The following is a 20,687-nucleotide window of genomic DNA, read 5'->3' as shown; positions in this document are numbered from 1 at the left end:
TAAAATTGTCCAAGGTCCATAACAATGTGTTTACCATTCTTCAACTGCGTAATGCTGTCTGCCTTTTGTTTAGCACTCACTATGATTTTGACTACAAGGTGATGGTCTTGGAGACCTCGTGAGAGTTCTCAGAGGAGTCGGCTTATTCCTGCTGCCCTCAACCAGATGAGGAAGCAGTCTGGGTTTGCTGTTCAAGGGGCACAAGTGAAAGTACTGCCTGAGGGGCTGTTCCGCCAAGAAACATTTTGTTCACTTAAGAGTTAGAAACAACATTCTTAGCCTGCGCGGCAGACCACTCGTTAAAGGACTGATAGCCAATGACACCATGGTTATGGATTGAGAAAGTTGTTGAAATAAGTGGGTCTTTTTCATGTTTCCAGGATATAACTCATTGAATATCATAGCAATCAGTTCTATGGCTTCATTTACAGTACAACTCCAATTATCCAAAACGGTCAGGACCGACCGGGCCTATGTCGGAAAATGCTTTTTTTGAATAACTGGTCATTTTTTAAAAAAACAACCAAGTAGTAACAGCAAATCATTTGTATCAGTGTTTAAACAACAAACCACAAGGGAAGGCTTTTTAAGCATTAAAATAATGTTTAATTCTCACCCAAAAAAATGCTGGCTGTAACGCCGGCTCCAATCACTGAGACCTACCAATCACCGCTGCCAATCCCTGACACATCCATGCCACTGATCCCCTGGGAGACTTCCTGGGCCAGTGGAACACTCACTGGCGAGTTGGCAGACTCCTGTCTCCCCGGTCACTGGAGCTCCCGACACCCAAGTCCCGTTTCCAAATCTTTCCCTAAGCCTACCACACACACACACACACACACACACACACACACACACACACACACACACACACACACACACACACACACACACACACACACACACACACACACACACACACACACACACACACCAGGGAGGGTTCAGAATCTGGTGTGCCGAGGAGGGAAGGGGATAGGAGGAAAGGGGAGGGAACGCTACTAAGCCCGAGGTCCCACTCCTGTCCGGTAGGCCTTTCTCCTTGATGACGTCGGGACTCTTTTGACCTGCTTATGACTGAGAGACAGTGGCACACAGTTTGAGGGGGAGAGTTGGAGTGAAAAGTCAATAGGGGAAGGTAAAGAAGGAATGGAAAGAGAGAAGGGAAGGAGTTAACTGAAACCATGACAATCGTCGTTCTAATTTCATGACAAGTGAATTTTTTTTTTCAATCTGTGAAGTCAGTTCGGTTCCAAAAATTTTTGGATAAATAAGGATTGTTTATAAGGATTCTAAATAAGGATTTGTTTCGGATATCCTCATTCATCTGAATTTTTTTTTAAATTAAGATAAATGAGAATTTCAGAGATTCTGTTTTTTAAATAATCAGATCTGTACTCTATTTACAATTTATACCATTGACCTAAGGAGGATAGAAAATGAAAAGTTGGAATGGCAAGGAGTGAAAAGGATATTGTGATTCAACAGTGGAATCTGGATAGATTGAGAGAGTGGGTAAATACCTACTAAATGGAGTTCACTGTGGGAAATTTGGAGATCATGCAATTTGGTGGGAAGAGCCAAAATGCAGATTATTATCCAAACTGAAAGAGACCACAATTGAATGAAGTACCGAGGGATTCAAGTGTTATATATGAAAGTTGACAGGCAGATGCAGCAAGTAGTTAAAGTGGCAGATTGCCTTTATTACAAAGGCCATTGGAGTTTATATGTTGGGAATGGTGTTCTTGCTGTACGGGGCCACAGATCTGTGTGACAGATTATGTATTTTATATTGTAAATAGATATGTTTTTGGGAGATAAATTATGGCAAGTTTTTTTTAGTGTAGGTCACATACAAACGCTTCAAAACAGATCTCATTTAAAATACTGGCGTTCTGCTCAAGCCAGACAGTCTGGCTCAGAGTGCCTTTGCAAAAGCTTTGGAGAGTGCATGTAGAGACTCCACTAATGGATTGTTGATTTGAAAAGCCACAGATGAAAGAACTCGGAGGATTAGGTTTGCAGCCACAGGCAGTCTGAGTGCAGTTTGCTCTTTTAAAAGGGTCATGTAGTTTTGCAAGAGAGTCAAACAAGCTTTTCTCTCAGAGTGAGAGAGAGAGAGAAAATTGAGTTCAGCAGCAACAGCTGGAATTCAAACAGGACAAGCTGGCAAGCTTGTGGAAAAACCTCATTTTGGTTGTGAGTGCTTAGTTCAGCCTGCTCAAAGCCCTTGTAGCCCATACAAGAGGAGAGGACTGGCTGCCTAATGTTACACTTGATATAAGAAAAACAAAAATGAACTCTGGTGACCTGAAAGAAAGAGGTTATCATGTGGAAACTTGCCCTGATGGGGCAAGTTTCTTCGGCAAGACACTGATGTGGCTGATCAGAAGGAATCCGTTTTGTGGGTGTTCAGCGAACAACCAATCTCTCTCTGAAAATCTCAAGAACCTTCCTGAGCAGTAACCATTTACCTTTCAAGCACCAAACCAGGTGGAATTCATAAATGTTGAATTATGTGCACAGTATAAGAATTGCCTGTAACCAGTGAACGTGGAGAAATGAGATTGAACTGTGAATTAAAGAACTTTTCTAAACTTACACACACATTACATACACCTGCGCTTAGAATTAGAAGGGGGTTAAGTTCATAGTATTAAGTTAAAGTTTGAACCCGTTTTTATGTTTAAAGATAATCAGAAGTGCACTTTCGTTTAAGTGTTGGTGAATATCTATTGCTCCTGGGCTCGTAGCAACTGTTTTAGTCATTTTAATTAAGAAAAGATAGTCAGAGTGGAGGCAGTCCAAATGAAGTCCCCAGACAAATTTCTGGAATGAAAGGATTGACCTATCAAAAGAACTTGTGCAAAGTGGGCCTGTGCTCTTTGGAATTGACAAGTGAGGGATGATCTTATTGCAATGCAGAAGATACTAAGAGGACATCGAAGATTAGATGTTGGGGTGTTTTCACCAGTCTTTGATGAGAGTACCTCTCTCATGCAAACTCTCATTCAACGCTTCCTTTTGCCGTTTATATTGGTATAATCTGTGCTTGACTGGAAGTATGTATTTAAAGGGGTCAGTGTATAGATCCTACCCATTTTAGATCTTCCAAAATGCACCTCACATTTTTCTGTATTAAACTCTACCATTCCTCTGCTGTCCTGTCCAATCGATCAAGATCCTGCTGTAATCTTGGTAACTTTTTTCACTGTCTACAATATGAGACAATTTAGTGTCATCCACAAACTTGCTAATCATGCTATATACATTTTCATCTAAATTATTGATCTAGATGACAAACAGCAATGGGTTCAGCACCAAACCTGTGACACTCCACTAGTCACAAACCTCTAGTATAGAAAAACAATGTTTCACCATCACCCTCTACTTTCAACCATGAGCTAATTCTTTTACACAACTTCTTCAATGTGGGAATATTATGCCTTTATGTGTAAAAGGTACATTGTAGTCCCACCTTTAAGCCACCAGGTGAGGTAGTCGCAGTGTCGAATCGCAATATGCTGCCATTGTTTAGTTCAGTGTAAAAAAAAGCAAAGCAAGCTTAATGACAATACAGCAGTATATTGCAGGATCTCTGTGTAAAAAGGACTATCGAAAATTTATAGAGATGGTGAACAGGTCAGGCAGCATTTTTTTGGTAAAGAAAAGTTTAAAGTTTCAGGTTGATGACCTTTCATGAAAAGGTCAATGATCTTTACCTTTGATTATTTTTAATGCCATGAAATTATTTCCAAATGCAATTCAATCAAGTAGTCTGTATTAATTCCATTTCATGTGGATATTTGGACACTTTGATGCTTGCACAATCTCAGTGTTCTCATCACAAGGAAACAATGTGATTTTCTTCAGTTTAAACATATAATTGAATTATGTGCTCATGAAAATAATTATTGTTTGTTTAACTGAGTTTAGTCATGGAAGTTACTATTTGTTAAGATTGCAGATTTTGGACTTTCAAAATGGCGTCGCTTAACTATGAGTAAATCATCAGGCCTTAAATCTCCCACAGCTGGAGGAACAGTTATCTACATGGCCCCAGAGCAGTATGAGCCAAGCAAAGTGAAACGAGCAGACGTAAAGCATGACATGTACAGGTAATTAGAAGCAAAGTCTTTTGAATAATTTCTCAACACTATTGCTTGCATAAGACATGTGATGAAATTTGACCTGCTATTTGTTGACTAGGTCAAGCAATTGGGTTTGGTCAAACCCATTTAATGAGCATAGTTTTGCAATATTAGCACTTTGTTGCAACGGCTATTCTGCTTACTGAAAAACTCCACAACCAAACGGGTTGAGTTCAGTGAGCAAAACTGATTCATTGAGGCCTGCCTGGCTGGTCTTATGCTCCCAGCCCGGACCTGGCTGAAAACCACGCCTTGGGCCCCGACACTGCCAGGGCATTACATGGGCCGCAGAGCGCGGGCTTCTAAGCCTGGTGCCAAGGTCAGGAAGAAGCCCCCGAAGGTGCTATTTTGGCCGGCTGCCCCGCCGTGAGAGCGTGACATGCGGGGCCGGTTCGCCTATCTGATGGCGTGCCACCACACAGCCCCCCCCCCCCCCCCGCCAGAACCGGTGCCAATATCCCTCTTTGCCGGGCGGCTTCGCTTCTTGGGCTGAGCCATGACCACTGGCTCATTGGGGTCGAGATGTGCTGGCTTTGATCTGTCCATGGTAAATATTTCCCTCTTATCACCGATGTCCAGTGTGAAGGTGGATCCTGAACGCTGGATGACTCTGTACGGCCCTTCTTACAGTCTTTGAAGGGGTGCTATGGATGGGCCTCGCCTGATAAAAACGTATTCTGCAGAATACAGCTCGCTGGGGATGATAGAGGCCCGTGTGCCGTGTCTGGGCGGTGCTGGGGGTGTGAAGGAGTCCAACTGGGCCCAGACGCAGGGAAGTAAACTGTGCAGTGACTGTTGAGGGTTGTGAGGTGCATTGATAAAATCATCGGGCAGGGCTAGCGGTGCACAGTAGACCAGCTCAGCCAATGACGCCTGCAGGTCTTCTTTGGGTGTTGAGCGGATGCCCAAAAGTACCCAAGGCAGCTCATCCACCCAGTCGGGGCTGGTGAGACGGGCCATAAGTGCCAACTTAAGGTGGCAGTGCAATCGCTCGACCAGACCATTGGGTCATGGGTGATAGGCCGTTGTGTGATGCAGCTCGATTCCCAGCCTGTTGGCTAGCTGTGCCCAGAGCGTAGAAGTGAACTGCGCGCCTCGGTCTCTGGTGAGGTGTGTCGGGGCGCCGAACCGGGCAACCCAACCAGTCAAAAGTGCTCGGGAGCAGGAGTCCGTGGATAGCATAGGAACGCCTCGGGCCAACGAGTGGTGCAGTCTACCACCGTGAAAAGGTAAAGGTTACCTCAGGAAATGGGTAAGGGGCCGACAATGTCCACATGTATGTGGCTGAACCGTTCTCTGACAGGTTCGAAATCCTGCACGGGCGCTCTGGTGTGCTTGTGTACCTTGGAAAGCTGGCAATGGGTGCAGGTCCTGAATGTGAGGGATCAGGTAACAGTCAGGTACTATCGCGTCATTAAGCCGTCGATAATTTCCGCAGGGACGCCAGCCACCGGAAGCTTTCAGGACCAGGTGGAGCTGCAAGGCCCAGGGACTGTCGGAGTGTTGAATGATCCCCACTTCCTACAGATGAGAGAACTCCTCTTTTGCTATCTGGAGTTTGTCCAGCGGGAGCGGGAGCCAGTGTGCCTTGACATGGAAAGGCGGGCCTTGGGTGGGGATATAATGAAACACCCCGTGGCATGGTGAGGCAGCGGAGAACTGTGGCCTGAGGAGGAACGGAAACTCATCCAGGATGCACTGAAACTTGTCCTTGGGTGCACTGACTGTGGCCATCTGCGGCTGCCTTGTGCAGGAGGTGTTGAGGCGAACGGATTGGTCGCCTACCTCGGGGGTTGACCAGGAGCCCGTGGGCGAGGAGGAGGTCGACACAGAATGAAGGTTGGGAGGGACGAAAAGGTGAACCTCCATGAGAACTTCCACTGGCTGAGCTGGAAGTGGATGGTCTTGTAACCATACGTTCAGATCTCCATCGAATTGGCGCACAGAGTGGAGGTCCTCAAGGCTGGATCCGGGACTCAATGGCTGTAGCTGGGATGACTCTGATCTGGGCCCCAATACCGACAAGGAAATGTCGGCTGCTGATTGCATCTCGCAGGTAGAGAAGGCTGTGTTCTTGGCCAGCCGCCACAGCCATTAACAGCGGCCGATCTGCTCGTTTCCCTGGAATGAGCAGGGCTGACGACACTTTCGAGCCTTGGCTCCCCTGCGCTGGTGGAAAAAAACAGAGGCCTGAAGTGGATGGCTTGCTACTGGCTATGATCTTTGAGGCCCCTGCAGGGACCTAGTGTTCCTCCGCAGCGCTAGAGGAAGGCTTGGCGTGGTCATGCCCGGGACTCGTAACCAGTTGGACTGTTGAGCCCTCCAGGAATCATTCAAGCCATAGCTCCTGAGCTCTTTGAGCGACCTTCCTGGGGTTGTCAAAGCTCTCCTGGGACAGTAATGGCTGGTTGTCTTCAGGCATATGGTCGAGGAAGATGCGCTCGAAGAGTGGGCAGTCGGGTGTGATCGCCCATGAGCACGAGCATCTCATCCATCAACGCGATTGGAGTTCTGTCTCCCAAGGCATCGAGGTGCAGCATCCGAGCGGCACACTGGCACCTGGAGAGGCCGAGGGAGCCAGTAAGCACCTGCTTGATGGTCCCGTACTTATCTTCCACGGGAGGGTGCTGAACAAGGTGCAGCACTCGTTTGGCGGTGGCCTGGTCCAGGGCAGCGACCACATGATAAAACTTGGTCGTATCTGATGCAATATGCCGGAGGTGAAACTGAGCCTCTGCATGGCTGAACCAGGTCTCAGGCTCCTGAACCCAGAAATCAAGAAGCTTGATGGCTATAGCATTGATCGAAGAGTCGTTCATATCCCGATATTCAAAGGTGTTTGAACCTGTCAGGGTCACCAATGTAGCAACGGCCACTCTGCTTACTGAAAAACTCCACAACTAAACAGGTTGAGTTCAGTGAGCAAAACTGATTTATTGAGGTCTGCCTGGCTGGTCTTGTGCTCCCAGCCCAGACCTGGCTGAGATCTGCGCCGTGGGCCCCGACGTCGCCAGGGCGTCACGTAGGCCGCAGAGCGCAGGCTTCTAAGATTGGTGCCGAGGTCGGGAAGAAATCCCCGACAGCGCCATTTTGGCCGGCTGCCCCGCCGCGTGCGTGACATGGTTCGCCTGCCTGATGGCATGCCACCACAACTTGATCATTATTTTGCTGTGGCTATATTCAGTTTTCAGAGATGCTCTACTTTGAAGAATTCAGTGGTGCCAAATGTGCTTTGTGGAGATGCACAAAATCTTCCCTTCTCCTTTTCTTAAGATCTCTGAAAGAGGTGTGTATATTTGTCGAAGACATAACTATCTAAATTTGATCACCATGCCAACAACTCAATTTAGTTTCCATCCTGTGTGACATCAACATGGCTCCTTTCCCTTAAAGTTGACAAGGTATTTCAATAAATTAATCATCTGTTTAAACAGAAGAAAATGTCTTTGTCCGTGCCTATAATATTCCACTCAAATTGGAGAAGATCTTTACAGTTGTGGCAGAGAATGAACTAAGTAGGTCAGTGGTTCTCTACCTTTTTCTTTCCACTCACATATTACTTTAAATATTCCCTATGCCATAGATGCTCTGTGATTAGTAAGGGATTGCCTAAGGTGGTGTGTAGGTGGAAAGAAAGTTTGAAAACCACTGTTTTATTCGTACCTAATTGACTCGCTTTGTGCACAGTTTCATAACTCCAAAGGAAATGGGCCAATGACAGTTTTTCTCAAGCAAAACATTTGAGCCTTACTAATCACAGAGCACTGATGCATAGGGATTATTTAAAGTGAATGGAAAGAAAAAGGTTGAGAATCACTGAAATAGAATAACCAAGTCAATTCCTAAACATATTTTTACTTTAGCATTCCTTAGAGGCCAGGAGAAACAGTTATTCTCCACTCTCCCCTCTTTGCACTGCCCTCTCCCCTTGTGGAATCGATAGGCTCTCCAACCAGTCATGTATTTCTAGGAGAAAAGCTAGAGGCAATGGTGATCATGAAATACAGGTCCATGCATCATCAGAATGCAAAATTTAGAAGTTAATGATTAAAAAGCCAAATATCACCCTGGCTTCTATATCCAAAGGGCTGAAGTACAGGTTTGATGAGATAGGAGATAAATGCACCAGCCAGACAAGGCCTGCTCTGACTTAATCTCAATTATTATGAATAATTCTATATATTTTATGACCAAACTATGGCATTCAGCTCCTTGAGTCAATGCTGGCACAGTAGGCAATCTTAATTTCACCCACTGATTTTCCCTGTAATCAATTCTTCCAAGTTTCCATAATTCACCCTATATTCTAATACTTGACTGCACACATTTCTCAGCTTCAGACTGGAACTTGCTTATCTTCCAATAAATAGAGAAAAGTAAAGTTGTCAATAGTGGGCTGCTTGATAAATTCAACAGATATAGTTTCAGGGGAAAGGAAATTGGCAAAAGTAGACATTGTTGAACGAAGCTTGTCACTCATGAAAAGAAAAAATGAAAAATCAATTAGCCTGATTAAAGTGTCATCACCTATACAGATATAATGAACACACCAGTTAAAGAAGTTGGATTTGGCTTCTAGAAGGCTAAAGCGTGATCCGAAAGAAAAATTAGCTGTGCTGCCAGAGCTGCTGTAATGATAGCACTGCCACTGGTGCAGACCCAGGAGAGCGGAGACATAGCGCAGCCCCGAATGGTTCCACTGCCCGGTCCTAATGCCAGTGGCCCCATACAGGCCTTAAACAGACAATAAGGCACTGACAGTGTTTGTAAATAAAATCTTGCATCACAGGTCTGCGCTCATGATGATGATGATGAAGCAGAGGAAATTAATCTACAGGACGGTGACCATGGTAATGAACCACCGAAGGGCTAGGTGGCTGCAGGATCCGTCCTGTAGACTCGTCTCCTCTGCTTCTCCTCCCAAATAAGGGGTGTTCTTCTTGCTTCTAGTGACCTGTGCTGGTCTGCTGTTGCCTGAAGTCTGCAACCCCTTGTGGTCACTGCCGATAGGTGTCGCCATCATGACCACAGACCTGTGATGCAAGATCAGTCATGGTCATGTTAAATAGGCTTGATGGAGTCATGTGCCTATTCCTGTTCCTATTTTTTTCTTGTGTTCCTAACCTCTTTAGAAGGTGAAACATTAAGTAAGAAATATTTTGTTGTTTCCACAGGATGATCAGACTGGATAATGCTTGATCTGAGCCCATAACTCCAGAATACTCTGATTGCCTTTTACTGTCAAGGCCTTTCACTTATTAAAAATGTTACATGAAAATTGAGGAACAAGTCAAATTTAAACAATTATAATTGAATACTGTAACTTGATTCAACATGAAAATCTAAATCAGAATACAGGTCCTTCAGCCCACAGAGTTGTGCCTACCTAATAACCTAATGTTTAGAATTTCCCTACTGCATAACCCTCTATTTTTATCAGTTCCATTTACTTATCTAATAGTCTCTTAAAAGATCCTATTTTGCCTACCTCTACCACCGTAGTCAGTAGCTCATTGCATGCACCCTCCAATATCTGTGTGAGAAACTTTCATCTTGCATCCCCCCTGATGCACCATCAATAATCACAACAGACTGAAATTGTGAAACTGGTGGGCTTTTGTTAACTATAGACTGGAACAGCCGTCAACCTCATTGACTGATCAAGGCAGAGTGAAATGGGGAGCATGCAAAAGGCAATGTATAGGATTGGTCTCAGGAGCCATGTCCAGCTGGCAGCAGCCAATTCTAGCATAACAATGGTTTACCACACCCCTTAAACTTTCCCCCAAGCAGTTGGAAATTATGGCCCTGGATGTTAGCCATTTCAGCCCTGAGAAAAATCCTCTGGCCATCCACATGATCAGTGCCTCTACCAGGTCACCCCTTATCCTCCATCTCTCCAATAGAGAAAGACCAAGTTCACTCAACCAACTTATAAAGCAACTTACCTTTTTAAGTAAGGTTAGCTACCTCATTCAAATCCCAACCTCACATAAAGTGATGGAGTGGTAAACATCTCACCAGTTTGTTTCTGACTTCCTTGTTGAAACATACAACAAATATGAGACGAACTAATTTGTGACCAAAATGCCACTGTTGTGCAACTGCCAGCCAGTGGAGAATATATTGCGGTCCATCTTTGGTGGAAATCTCTCGTTTGCTCTCAATACCATTCATATGTGAAAATGGAATCCATGGCACTTGTGCACATTGCTTTTAGTGAGGGAGGGCATTTACATATGCAGGAAGTCAGTTGGGAGTGTGAATTTTACGTGGCGCTAAATGTGTGTGGATACAGTGCTGTTTGTGATCAATGGATAAGTAACCTAATTAATTAGAGATTGTTGATGACAAATGAGAGGGGTGCAGTGAATTGATCAGTATCCCACGAGGCCAGTCAGTTTCTGCTGCCACTGAATCTACATTCTTAAGCCATAATTCTGACATTGAACCTTTGAGACCATGTTAGAGATTACCTTCTATTCCCCAGATGATGCAGGGTATCTGTGCTATCCTTCCTCCACTTGAAAATCTTGGAGTCCACTCTTTCCTGCTCTAGTCTTTTCCAGATCAATATCAATTACAGAGTGCAGACCAGAAGAGTTCCAGCCACAGAGCACCACAATTTTAGGATGGGTAGGTCAGCTTCAATTAAGGAAGGCTCACAGTGGAATTTGACCCCTGCTGAAGCACTTAGTCATGAATGACATGTTTAGTGCCCATCTGGAGTGAATTAACTGCATTTATTGCAGTTTCCTGAACCTATTTTCCCGTCTGAGCAATATAACATCATCCTCATTATGTAACAGGAAGTGCAGACTTCAGAATTTAAGTTTCCTGTTTTAAAAGAACTAGAAGTAGTTGCAATTTCTGTTATCCAGTTAAATATATCTGAATTATGTTAAATTATTCTAGATTTTCCAAGAAATAATTACTGAAGATATTTGCAGAGGTATTCTACAGTTAAGCTTTATGTTGATTCAAGCAGACCAACCTTGAGACTTCAACAGTGTTGTTTGTAATGTTTTAAATTTTAAATTTAGACATACAGCACAGTAACAGGCAATTTCGGCCCACAAGTCCGTGCTGCTTAATTTGCACCCCCAGTACATTTTTGTTCATAGAATGTAAATTGTGTGTTTTAAATGTGTTTTGTTTCCATCATAGCTATGCAATAATAATGTGGGAAGTTCTCTCAAGAAAACAACCATTTGAGGGTAGGTTCCATTAAGTTTTAATTTCAGAATTTATGTTGTATTTTTCAATAAAATAGAAATGATAAGTTCTAACATCCATTTCAATGCCGAAAACATGTTGGCATCGTTAGTGCAACACTGTTACAGTGTCAGCGATCAGGACCAGTGTTTGAATCCTGTGCTGTCTGTGAGGAATTTGTATGTTCTCCCCATGTCTGCATGGGTTTCCTCTGGGTACTCCAGTTTCTTCCCAGCCTTTCATATCGCACAGGGGTTGTAGGTCAGTTGGATGTAATTGGTCGGCACAGGCTGATTGGCCGAAAGGGCTTGTTACCATCCTGTATGTCTAACTTTTTAAAAACCTCAGCGATGGTTCAATACTGAAACACTTCTGAGTGTCTGAGTTCAAGACACACTCCAGAGAATCAGGTGCATGAGCTAAATGGTACAATGGTGCAGCAGTAAGGAAGAATGCAGGGCAAAAATGACAGCTTTTGAAAGAGAGATTAATTTGTGGCTATTGATGCACTATCAATAATACCAAAAGGCTGGAGTTGCAGGACAACAGGCTTTTAATACCATAAAACTTGGATCATGCTCCTGTACTGGCTCAATCCCAGGACTTGTACTGAGGGAGGAACTTGGCTTAACTGCCTTTATTAGGGGATTCCAGGAGGTGGAGTCACTGAGGGAAGACTAGCCAGCCATACATATGAACCAAACATGTACAGAGTGCCAGTAACCAAGTAATAGTGTGCAGTGGTGTTTACCACAGCTCTATTGTGCCCAGGTGAAGATAAATATCCTAATGTATTATTTTAAGATGACAGTGGGGTTAGCTCAGTGATTAGGCTAATGTTTCCCTTCAATTAGCTTCAGCAATACAAATTTAATTTTTAATTTTTTTTTAAATTTAGAGATACAGTGTAGTACCTTCAGTCCATGAGCCCACACGACCCAAAATACATGCAATTAAACAAATCTGTAAGCCTTTGGGGAACATGGAAAGAAACCAGACAGCACCAGATTCGAACCTGGGCCACTGGCGCTTTAATAGGGTTGTGCTAATTGCTATGAGAACCAAGTGATAATTTATTTAAATTCTCTCTGTGGCATCTTGTAGGGGTAAATGGAGACTACTGAGATTATTGAAAACAGAAGTGAAAGTGTGCAGATGCAATTTTAATTCAGTCACTTGTTTGTACCTGTCCTTCTAGAATGCTTGCAGCATTTTCTGGTTTTATTTCTGTTCATTAATTAGCTGCTAAATTACTTTATAACAGCAAATTCTTAACCACTTAAAAGTTTAGAAGATAAGTGTTTTAAAACGATGTGAAGGCATTACATAAATACCAGGCATACTGTGTCTGACCATTTTTGAAAACTTTCTTGCTGATTAAAGAGTTGTAAATTGGGCCAAAAGTAAAAAATGTGATTTGAAAAACTATGGTGCACTCAAATTGCTTTCAACAAAATTGATTGAATTTAATACTCTTTTTATGAATAATTTATCTTGGTAAATTATATTTTGCATCAACTAAATTTAGACAATGAGCAGCTTAAACTGATTGTTTAACATTGATCAATACTGTGACAGATTATAGTACAGTGAATAATCATTGATCTAATAAGTGTTTGTTTGCAAAGAGTGCCTCATAACTTTTTCTTTAAATGTTCTTGTAATTTAAATGTTCTTGTAACTTCTATGAAAAATATTTTCCCTTGTTTAAATTTTGTAGATTCTGTAGTTTCTCATTTGCATCCTCTATTTAGATGCCACAAACCCAGTACAGGTCATGTTTAGTGTATTGCGGGGAACAAGACCGGACACCAGTGAGGAGAGTTTACCATTGGATATCCCCAGTCGTGAAATTTTGCTTGAGCTGATGACAAGTGGCTGGTCTCAAACCCCGAATGAACGGCCTTCCTTTATTAGTAAGTTATAAATGTGCCACATAATTATGGAATGAAAGGAAAACCAGTAATCCAAAGAATTTAAAAAGGATCCATGTTTATTTTTTATCTATAACCCTGACTCAGTAATCTCAGGCTTTCAAAAGTCAATTTGGTGGGATTTATTTGCTTTAACCCATTGATTAAGATTAACTCTTTAGTTACTTGACTGGAATGTGCTGATAAGAACAGAAAATAATTCCTTCAAAAGCTACTTCTCCAGCACAAGTATTGTAGCCCAACACACTTTAGTTTTCACACCAGAGGCTGGGAATTTCTGAATACAAGCAAAACACACTTTCCCACTGAATGGTCAACTTGTTATTCTTTTTTATTTAACTCCCTTATTTCAGTTTCCCATCCACTGTCTGAATTACTAGTAGTCAGATTTTCATCACTTTTGTGACATCTGTACTAAGCTGTCCTTGCTCAACAAGCTAACAAATATAAATCCACTCACTTGTCCCACCAGTGCTCAGTGAGTTTTCCCTCGTGGTCCAGAAAAGCCTCAACTTCAAAGTGAATCATTCAGATGGAACACAGTGATGATAAAATTATTGTGACTAATAGTTTCCACTCAAGGCACATTCAATGAGAAAAGCACAAATTACAGTTTGAATTTAGTGAATTTCATAGAAGTGAAATTAATCCATCTGAAATTAATATCATAAGCTCTTTCTTAACAATAATTTAAAAATACATGGCAAATAATTCCTATAGTATTTGTCAGCTTGATGCAATTGCATCAATATAATATTCTATGAACTGTGAGGGGTTTGCAAGCAAGATTAGTAGATTCATCACAGAATTTCAAGATGTCTGACACATTATCTTGGTAACCCAATTTTAAATAACTGAGCATTTACTTGAAATAATTACTGTACAGACAGTTCATTTGCTTTTGTATAGAATTCTGTTTTAATACATTACAGGAATAATATCTAAAAACTTTTAAAATGTGCCTGTTACATCCTTCATCTTTTCTTTTGTTTAAAATTCTAAAATATGTAGCGCTTGATTGGCTGATTTTGTGTAAATTATGTTTAAATAAAGCAACAAAACATTGCAGAACTTTCAGTCCTACATTTGTCAAAATATATAATGAGGAAAATGTGTAGTTGGTAGAGTTAGAAATTTTGGAGATAAAATGAATAATATTTGATCTAATATGTGTTTATTTGCAAAGAGTGCCTCATAGAATTGGAACCGGTGATTCGAGCATTTAATGAACAGACCATACTTGAAGACGTTTTGTATCTCAAACGAGCCAAAGTAAGTGAACCTTAATTTGATTCCATGAGATAACATTATGATGAAGTTCTATACAAGTGTCAGAGATGAGCAACTATTGATTGATTACTTTTTACAGAGAACACCATGCGCAATTTCTCAGTCACCTGGGCAATGCCATATTTTGATTAAGCCAGTATATTACAGAACACGGTGCTTAAAGTAGTATGTGAGTAGAAATAAAAAGTTTGAAAACCACTGCTTTATAGTTTCCCCAGTCTTCCAGATTCCTGCTACTTTTGGTGCTTATAATGAGATTATAAATTGATGTCTTTATTTACTTATTTATCCAAGGCTTCTTGAATGTTCCTCTACAAAATCACCCAAGGGATATCTTTTCCAAGGTCAAGAAAAGCTCCCCCCCACCCCAAGTCTTTTTCCACAAGTCAACACTAAATACCAAGGCAAATCCATGCATTTTTGTCAGTATTAAGTATTGTACAATATTTCAAGTGTGATTTTACTCTTATTTAGTAATTCCATCATCTAAGAGGTCCATCATGTAGCTCAGGTCATTATGCAAGTAAACATTCCCTTCCTCAACTCTGTCTATATTGCCTGTTGTCTTCAAATCTACCAACATATTACAGGACTCATCCCATCCCAGTTGTACAATCTTTTCTACTCCCTTCCATTAGATAGAAGATACAAGCTTAAAAAGACAAACCTCCAGATTCAAGGACAGATTCCTTCCTGCTGTTATTAGACTCTTAAATGGACCTTACATCACAAAAGATACCTTTACACTATTTTATCTTATTATTCTTTGTATCCTGCGCTTTTTTTAAAGATAGATGTGTACATCTTTGCAAACTGCCTCCCTAAACTCACATTCCAACTTAAGTAATCCCTATCCCATAAGTGATCTATGATTGGGAAGGGAAGGTTGAGAATCACTGCTCTGGCCCCAATTGTTGCTGAAATATTTTGCTTGAGAAAAATTGTCATTGACCCATTTCCTTTGGAGTTATGAAACTGCACATAACGAATCAATTAGGTATGATTAAAAACTGGTTTTCAAACTTTTTCTTTCCACTCACAGTGCACCTGTGACATAGGGATTGCTTGAAGTGGTATGTGAGTGGAAAGAAAATTTGAAAACCACTACTATAAAGCAACAAAGACCATTATAAAGCAATAAAGGAATGATGGTTTTTGAAAATAAACTAGCACAAAATATAAAAACAGATAATAAAAGCTTTTAGTGTAGATAAATCAGAAAAGGGAGGCAAAAGTAAAATTGTGTTCCTTGAAAGATGAGAAGGGAATTAATATTTACAGTGGAATACGCCAAAGAGTGAAGCTGAGGATGCATTGGGATCTTGGTACAATTACTTTCACTAAAGAGGTAGAGCTGGACAAACATGGGTCTTAAAGGTAGCTAAGACCCCCTGGTCCTAATGGAATGAATCCCAGGGTACTGAAAGGAATTGCAGAATAGTTTGTGGCAAATTATCAAAATTCTCTGATCTCGAGAAAAGTCCTGGTGGATTGGGAGACAGCAAATATCACATCACTGTTTAAAAATGACATAGGCAAAGCTATAGGCTAGTTAGATGAATGTCCGTAATCAGGGAAATGCTGGAAACCATCATGAAGGAAGAAATTAGATGATGGAAAATTTATACAAGATATTTTTATGCAGTTAGCTAATGCAAAAGGGAAAATAATTATGTGAAGAGACTTTAATTTTACCTTTGATCTCAAGTTGGATAGATCAGGAGGAATTAAGGTGACAAAGGATGTGTAAAACTTTATGAATGAAATGAAATGTTGATAGTTGGATGAAGATCCATCCTGATATTAGAGATTATTCATTTTATTCTTATAGGCATAAGACATATTCCTGTATAGATATGTTTTTAATCTCTCAACTCCAGACAAAAGTTCATAGTATTGAATATCAAGTGAGGATATTCTCTGACCATTCATCTTTAGTTATGTCAGTTTTACTGGAGGAGGAGCAAAATATAGGTTATAGATGAAGGTTTAGTGCCGCATTGCTGGATAGGAAAGATTTTTTGATTTTTTAAGGCTACAGGTAAAACTTTTTATGGACCTGAATGAACGTTCTGTAACTAATAAGTTTGTGGTATATGGGATTCTTTGAAGGCTTATTTAAGAGGACAAATAACAAGTTATATGGGTACGGTTAAAAAAGAATATATGTCTGAAGTTAATTCTTTGGAAAAGGAAATAATAAAGATGAAAAAAGAATTTCAAAATGAAGGGAATGATGAACAAATGCAAATATTGGATTTAAAGAAATTCAAGCTTAATACAATACAAACATAAAATAGAGAGGGATATAAGATGAACCCAACAAAAATATTATGAATTGGGAGATAGAGCACATAAGGTTTTAGCATGGCAATTGAAAACAACAAATATCGAGAACAATAGTACCTGTAAAAGAAGATTCAGGTCACCTTACTTACAAAACACAAGGTATTGATGATGTGTTTATGAAATTCTATAAGAAATTATATAAATTGGAATCTTTGAAGGATGAAGATAAAATAGATGAATATTTGTCCAAAATTACTTTACCACAGTTAAGCATAGAAGAGAAGACAGAATTAACAAATCCATTTCCAGTAAGAGAATTATATGATATATTAATGTCTTTATCAAACAATAAGGCTCCAGGGGAGGATGGTTTCTCTCTGGAGTTTTATAAAGAATTTAAAGAGTTAATAATTCCAATATTTATGGGGTTTTCAGATCAAATGGAAGATCTTTGGGGCTTACCTGAGTCGTTTAAAACTGCATTAATAACATCTATTCCAAAAAAAGGGAAGGACCTTTTGCTTCCATCTTCATATAGTCCAATTTCACTATTGAATACTGATTATAAAATTTTGTCCAAACTAATACCTAATAGATTAGCTAAATGTTTACTTAAATCGATTAATATGGACCAAACGGGTTTTATTAAAAATAGAAGATCAACAGATAATGTTGTTAGAATTTTAAGTTTAATAGATATGGCTCAGAAAAGAAAAATACCATCAGTGGCTTTAGATATAGATGCAGAAAAGGCGATAGATTAGAATGGGATTACTTATTTAAAGTACTGAAGGTTTTTGGAATTCTCACAAATTTTATAAACTGGATAAGAGCATTATATAATTCTCCAAAAGCTTCTGATGCAGGCTCGTTGGTGACTGACAAGTCCGATGCGGGACAAGCAGGCATGGTTGCAGCAGTTCCAAGGGAAAATTGGTTGGTTGGGGTTGAGTGTTGGGTTTTTCCTCCTTTGTCTTTTGTCAGTGAGGTGGGCTCTGTGGTTTTCTTCAAAGGAGGTTGCTGCCCGCCGAACTGTGAGGCGCCAAGATGCACGGTTTGAGGCGAGATCAGCCCACTGGCGGTGGTCAATGTGGCAGGCACCAAGAGATTTCTTTAAGCAGTCCTTGTACCTCTTCTCTGTCTCGGTGGCCAGTGGAGAGCTCGCCATATACTACGATCTTGGGAAGGTGATGGTCCTCCATTCTGGAGACGTGACCCACCCAGCGCAGTTGGGTCTTTAGCAGCATGGATTCGATGCTTGCGGACTCTGCCAGCTCGAGTACTTTGATGTTGGTGATGAAGTCATTCCAATGAATGTTAAGGATGGAGCGGAGACAGCGCTGATGGAAGCGTTCTAGGAGCCGTAGGTGATGCCGGTAGAGGACCCATGATTCGGAGCTGAACAGGAGCGTGGGTATGACAACGGCTCTGTACACACTGATCTTTGTGTGTTTCTTCAGGTGGTTGTTTTTCCAGACTCTTTTGTGTAGTCTTCCAAAGGCGCTATTTGCCTTGGCGAGTCTGTTGTCTATCTCTTTGTCGGTCTTTGCATCAGATGAAATGGTGCAGCCAAGGTAGGTAAACTGGTTGACCGTTTTGAGTTCTGTGTGCCCAATGGAGATGTGAGGGGGCTGGTAGTCATGGTGGGGAGCTGGCTGATGGAGGACCTCAGTTTTCTTCAGGCTGACTTCCAGGCCAAACATTTTGGCAGTTTCCGCAAAACAGGACGTCATGCGCTGGAGAGCTGGCTCTGAATGGGCAACTAAAGTGGCATCATCTGCAAAGAGTAGTTCACGGACAAGTTTCTCTTGTGTCTTGGTGTGAGCTTGTAGGCGCCTCAGATTGAAGAGACTGCCATCCGTGCGGTACCGGATGTAAACAGCGTCTTAATTGTTGAGGTCTTTCATGGCTTGTTTCAGCATCATGCTGAAGAAGATAGTAAAGAGGGTTGGTGTGAGGACACAGCCTTGCTTCACGCTGTTGTCAATGGAGAAGGGTTCGGAGAGCTCATTGCTGTATCTGACCCAACCTTGTTGGTTTTCGTGCAGTTGGATAACCATGTTGAGGAAATTTGGGGGGCATCCAAGGCCAAAGCCCTTTCCTGCTCACGGTGTCAAAGGCTTTGGTGAGGTCAAAAAAGGTGATGTAGAGTCTTTTGTTTTGGTCTCTGCACTTTTCTTGGAGCTGTCTGAGGGCAAAGACCATGTCAGTAGTTCCTCTGTTTGTGCGAAAGCCACACTGTGATTCTGGGAGGACATTTTCGGCGACACTAGGTATTAGTCTATTAAGGAGAATCCTAAAGTGATTACAAATAGGCAAATATTAAAATCTTTTTTGTTGAAAAGATCATCTAGACAAGGATGTCCATTATCTCCTTTTTTATTTGCATTAGCTATAGAAAGTTGAACTGAGGTGATTAGAAGTGATAATGAGATTGAGGGCCTTAAGATACATGATAAAGAACATAAAATTAGTCTTTTTGCAGATTATATAATATATCTGAACTTGAAAGCTCATTAGAAAAAGTAAATGAATGATTGGTAGAGTATGGGTTAGTATCAGGTTACAAAGTAAATATTGATAAAAGTGAAGTGATGCCAATGATTGAGACAGACTTAGTTCAAATTAAGAAAAGGACAAAATTTAAATGGCAGATTGGTGCAATTAAATATTTAGGAATTAACATTGATAAGAATTTAAATAATTTATTTAAATTAAACTACATACTTCTATTGAAGAAAATTAAAGAAGATTTATTAAGATGGAAATATTTGCCAATTTCTTTAATAGGAAAGATTAATTGTGTGAAAATGAACATCTTTCCTAGAATACAATACCTTTTTCAATCTTTACAAATTTTTATACCAATAATGTTTTCTCAGGATTTCAATAAAAGTGTAAGAAGATTTATTTGGAAGAATAAAATGCCTCGGATGGCATTGGAAAAATTAACCTGGAAATTTGATCAAGGGGGACTTCAATTGCCTGATTTTAAAAATTATTATTTGAATATCTAATAATGGATACATTTATTGAAAGATTTATTACTAATATGCATTACAAGAGACTATTCAGAAAAAGGATCTATTCAAATCTAAATCCAGATGGGAAAAAGATTTAAATATACAGATTCAAGAAGTATAGTCAAAATTATGCTATGAAAGTGTAACTAATACAATTAATGTTAGATATCAAATGGTACAATTTCATTGTTTACATCAATTATATTATTCTCCACATAAATTGCATGCACTTCATTCAAATTGTTCTGACCAATGTTTTAGATGTAATAAAGAAGTAGGATCTTTCCTGCATGCAGTCTGGCAATGTGAAAAAAATTAGATGTTTTGGAAGGATACAAACATTTTATTGGAACGAGTTTTAAAGGTACAAATTTTGAAGGATCCCCAGAGTATTTTTATTAGGAAATATTTCCCAGTTGAAATTAGATATTTATCAGAAGAAGTTTTTAAGGTAGCAATAGCAAATAAACCTATAGCTGTAACATGAAAATCTGGTGATATTGTGGGGTTGAATAGATGGCAAATGGAATTAATAAATTGTATACCATTAGAGAGAATAATGTATAATTTATGAAATCAACCAGAACAATTTGATAAGATTTGGAAACTGTACCTGGATTTTATTGCTGCAACTTTACCTGCAGCATCCACCACGTCCCCATCGAACCCACCCTGATTAATTACGGCTTAAGATTGTTATGTAAACTGCAATTAATTAATTAAAAGATATAGGTTTATTAGACAGGGTTTTTCTTTTTTTACTACTTTTTTGGGGAGGG

At 40.5% G+C, this 20,687-nt stretch overlaps 1 protein-coding gene across 6 annotated transcripts in view; it reads left to right on the top strand.

The window, feature by feature from the left end:
* ripk2 (receptor-interacting serine-threonine kinase 2) overlaps positions 1–20,687 on the top strand; it is a 134,537-nt gene that overhangs the window by 54,653 nt on the left and 59,197 nt on the right. For all 6 annotated transcript variants that reach the window (XM_069921977.1, XM_069921976.1, XM_069921978.1 and 3 more), the window contains 4 exons: positions 3,967–4,124; positions 11,325–11,374; positions 13,127–13,288; positions 14,493–14,578. In XM_069921977.1, coding sequence (XP_069778078.1) covers positions 3,967–4,124; positions 11,325–11,374; positions 13,127–13,288; positions 14,493–14,578 — 456 coding nt within the window. The remainder of the gene's footprint in view (positions 1–3,966; positions 4,125–11,324; positions 11,375–13,126; positions 13,289–14,492; positions 14,579–20,687) is intronic.

This window comes from Narcine bancroftii, chromosome 2, assembly GCF_036971445.1.
Source record: "Narcine bancroftii isolate sNarBan1 chromosome 2, sNarBan1.hap1, whole genome shotgun sequence".
Classification (NCBI taxonomy): Eukaryota; Metazoa; Chordata; class Chondrichthyes; order Torpediniformes; family Narcinidae; genus Narcine; species Narcine bancroftii.
Note: the sequence above shows the minus strand (reverse complement) of the source record. Positions and strands in the feature narration are given on the sequence as shown.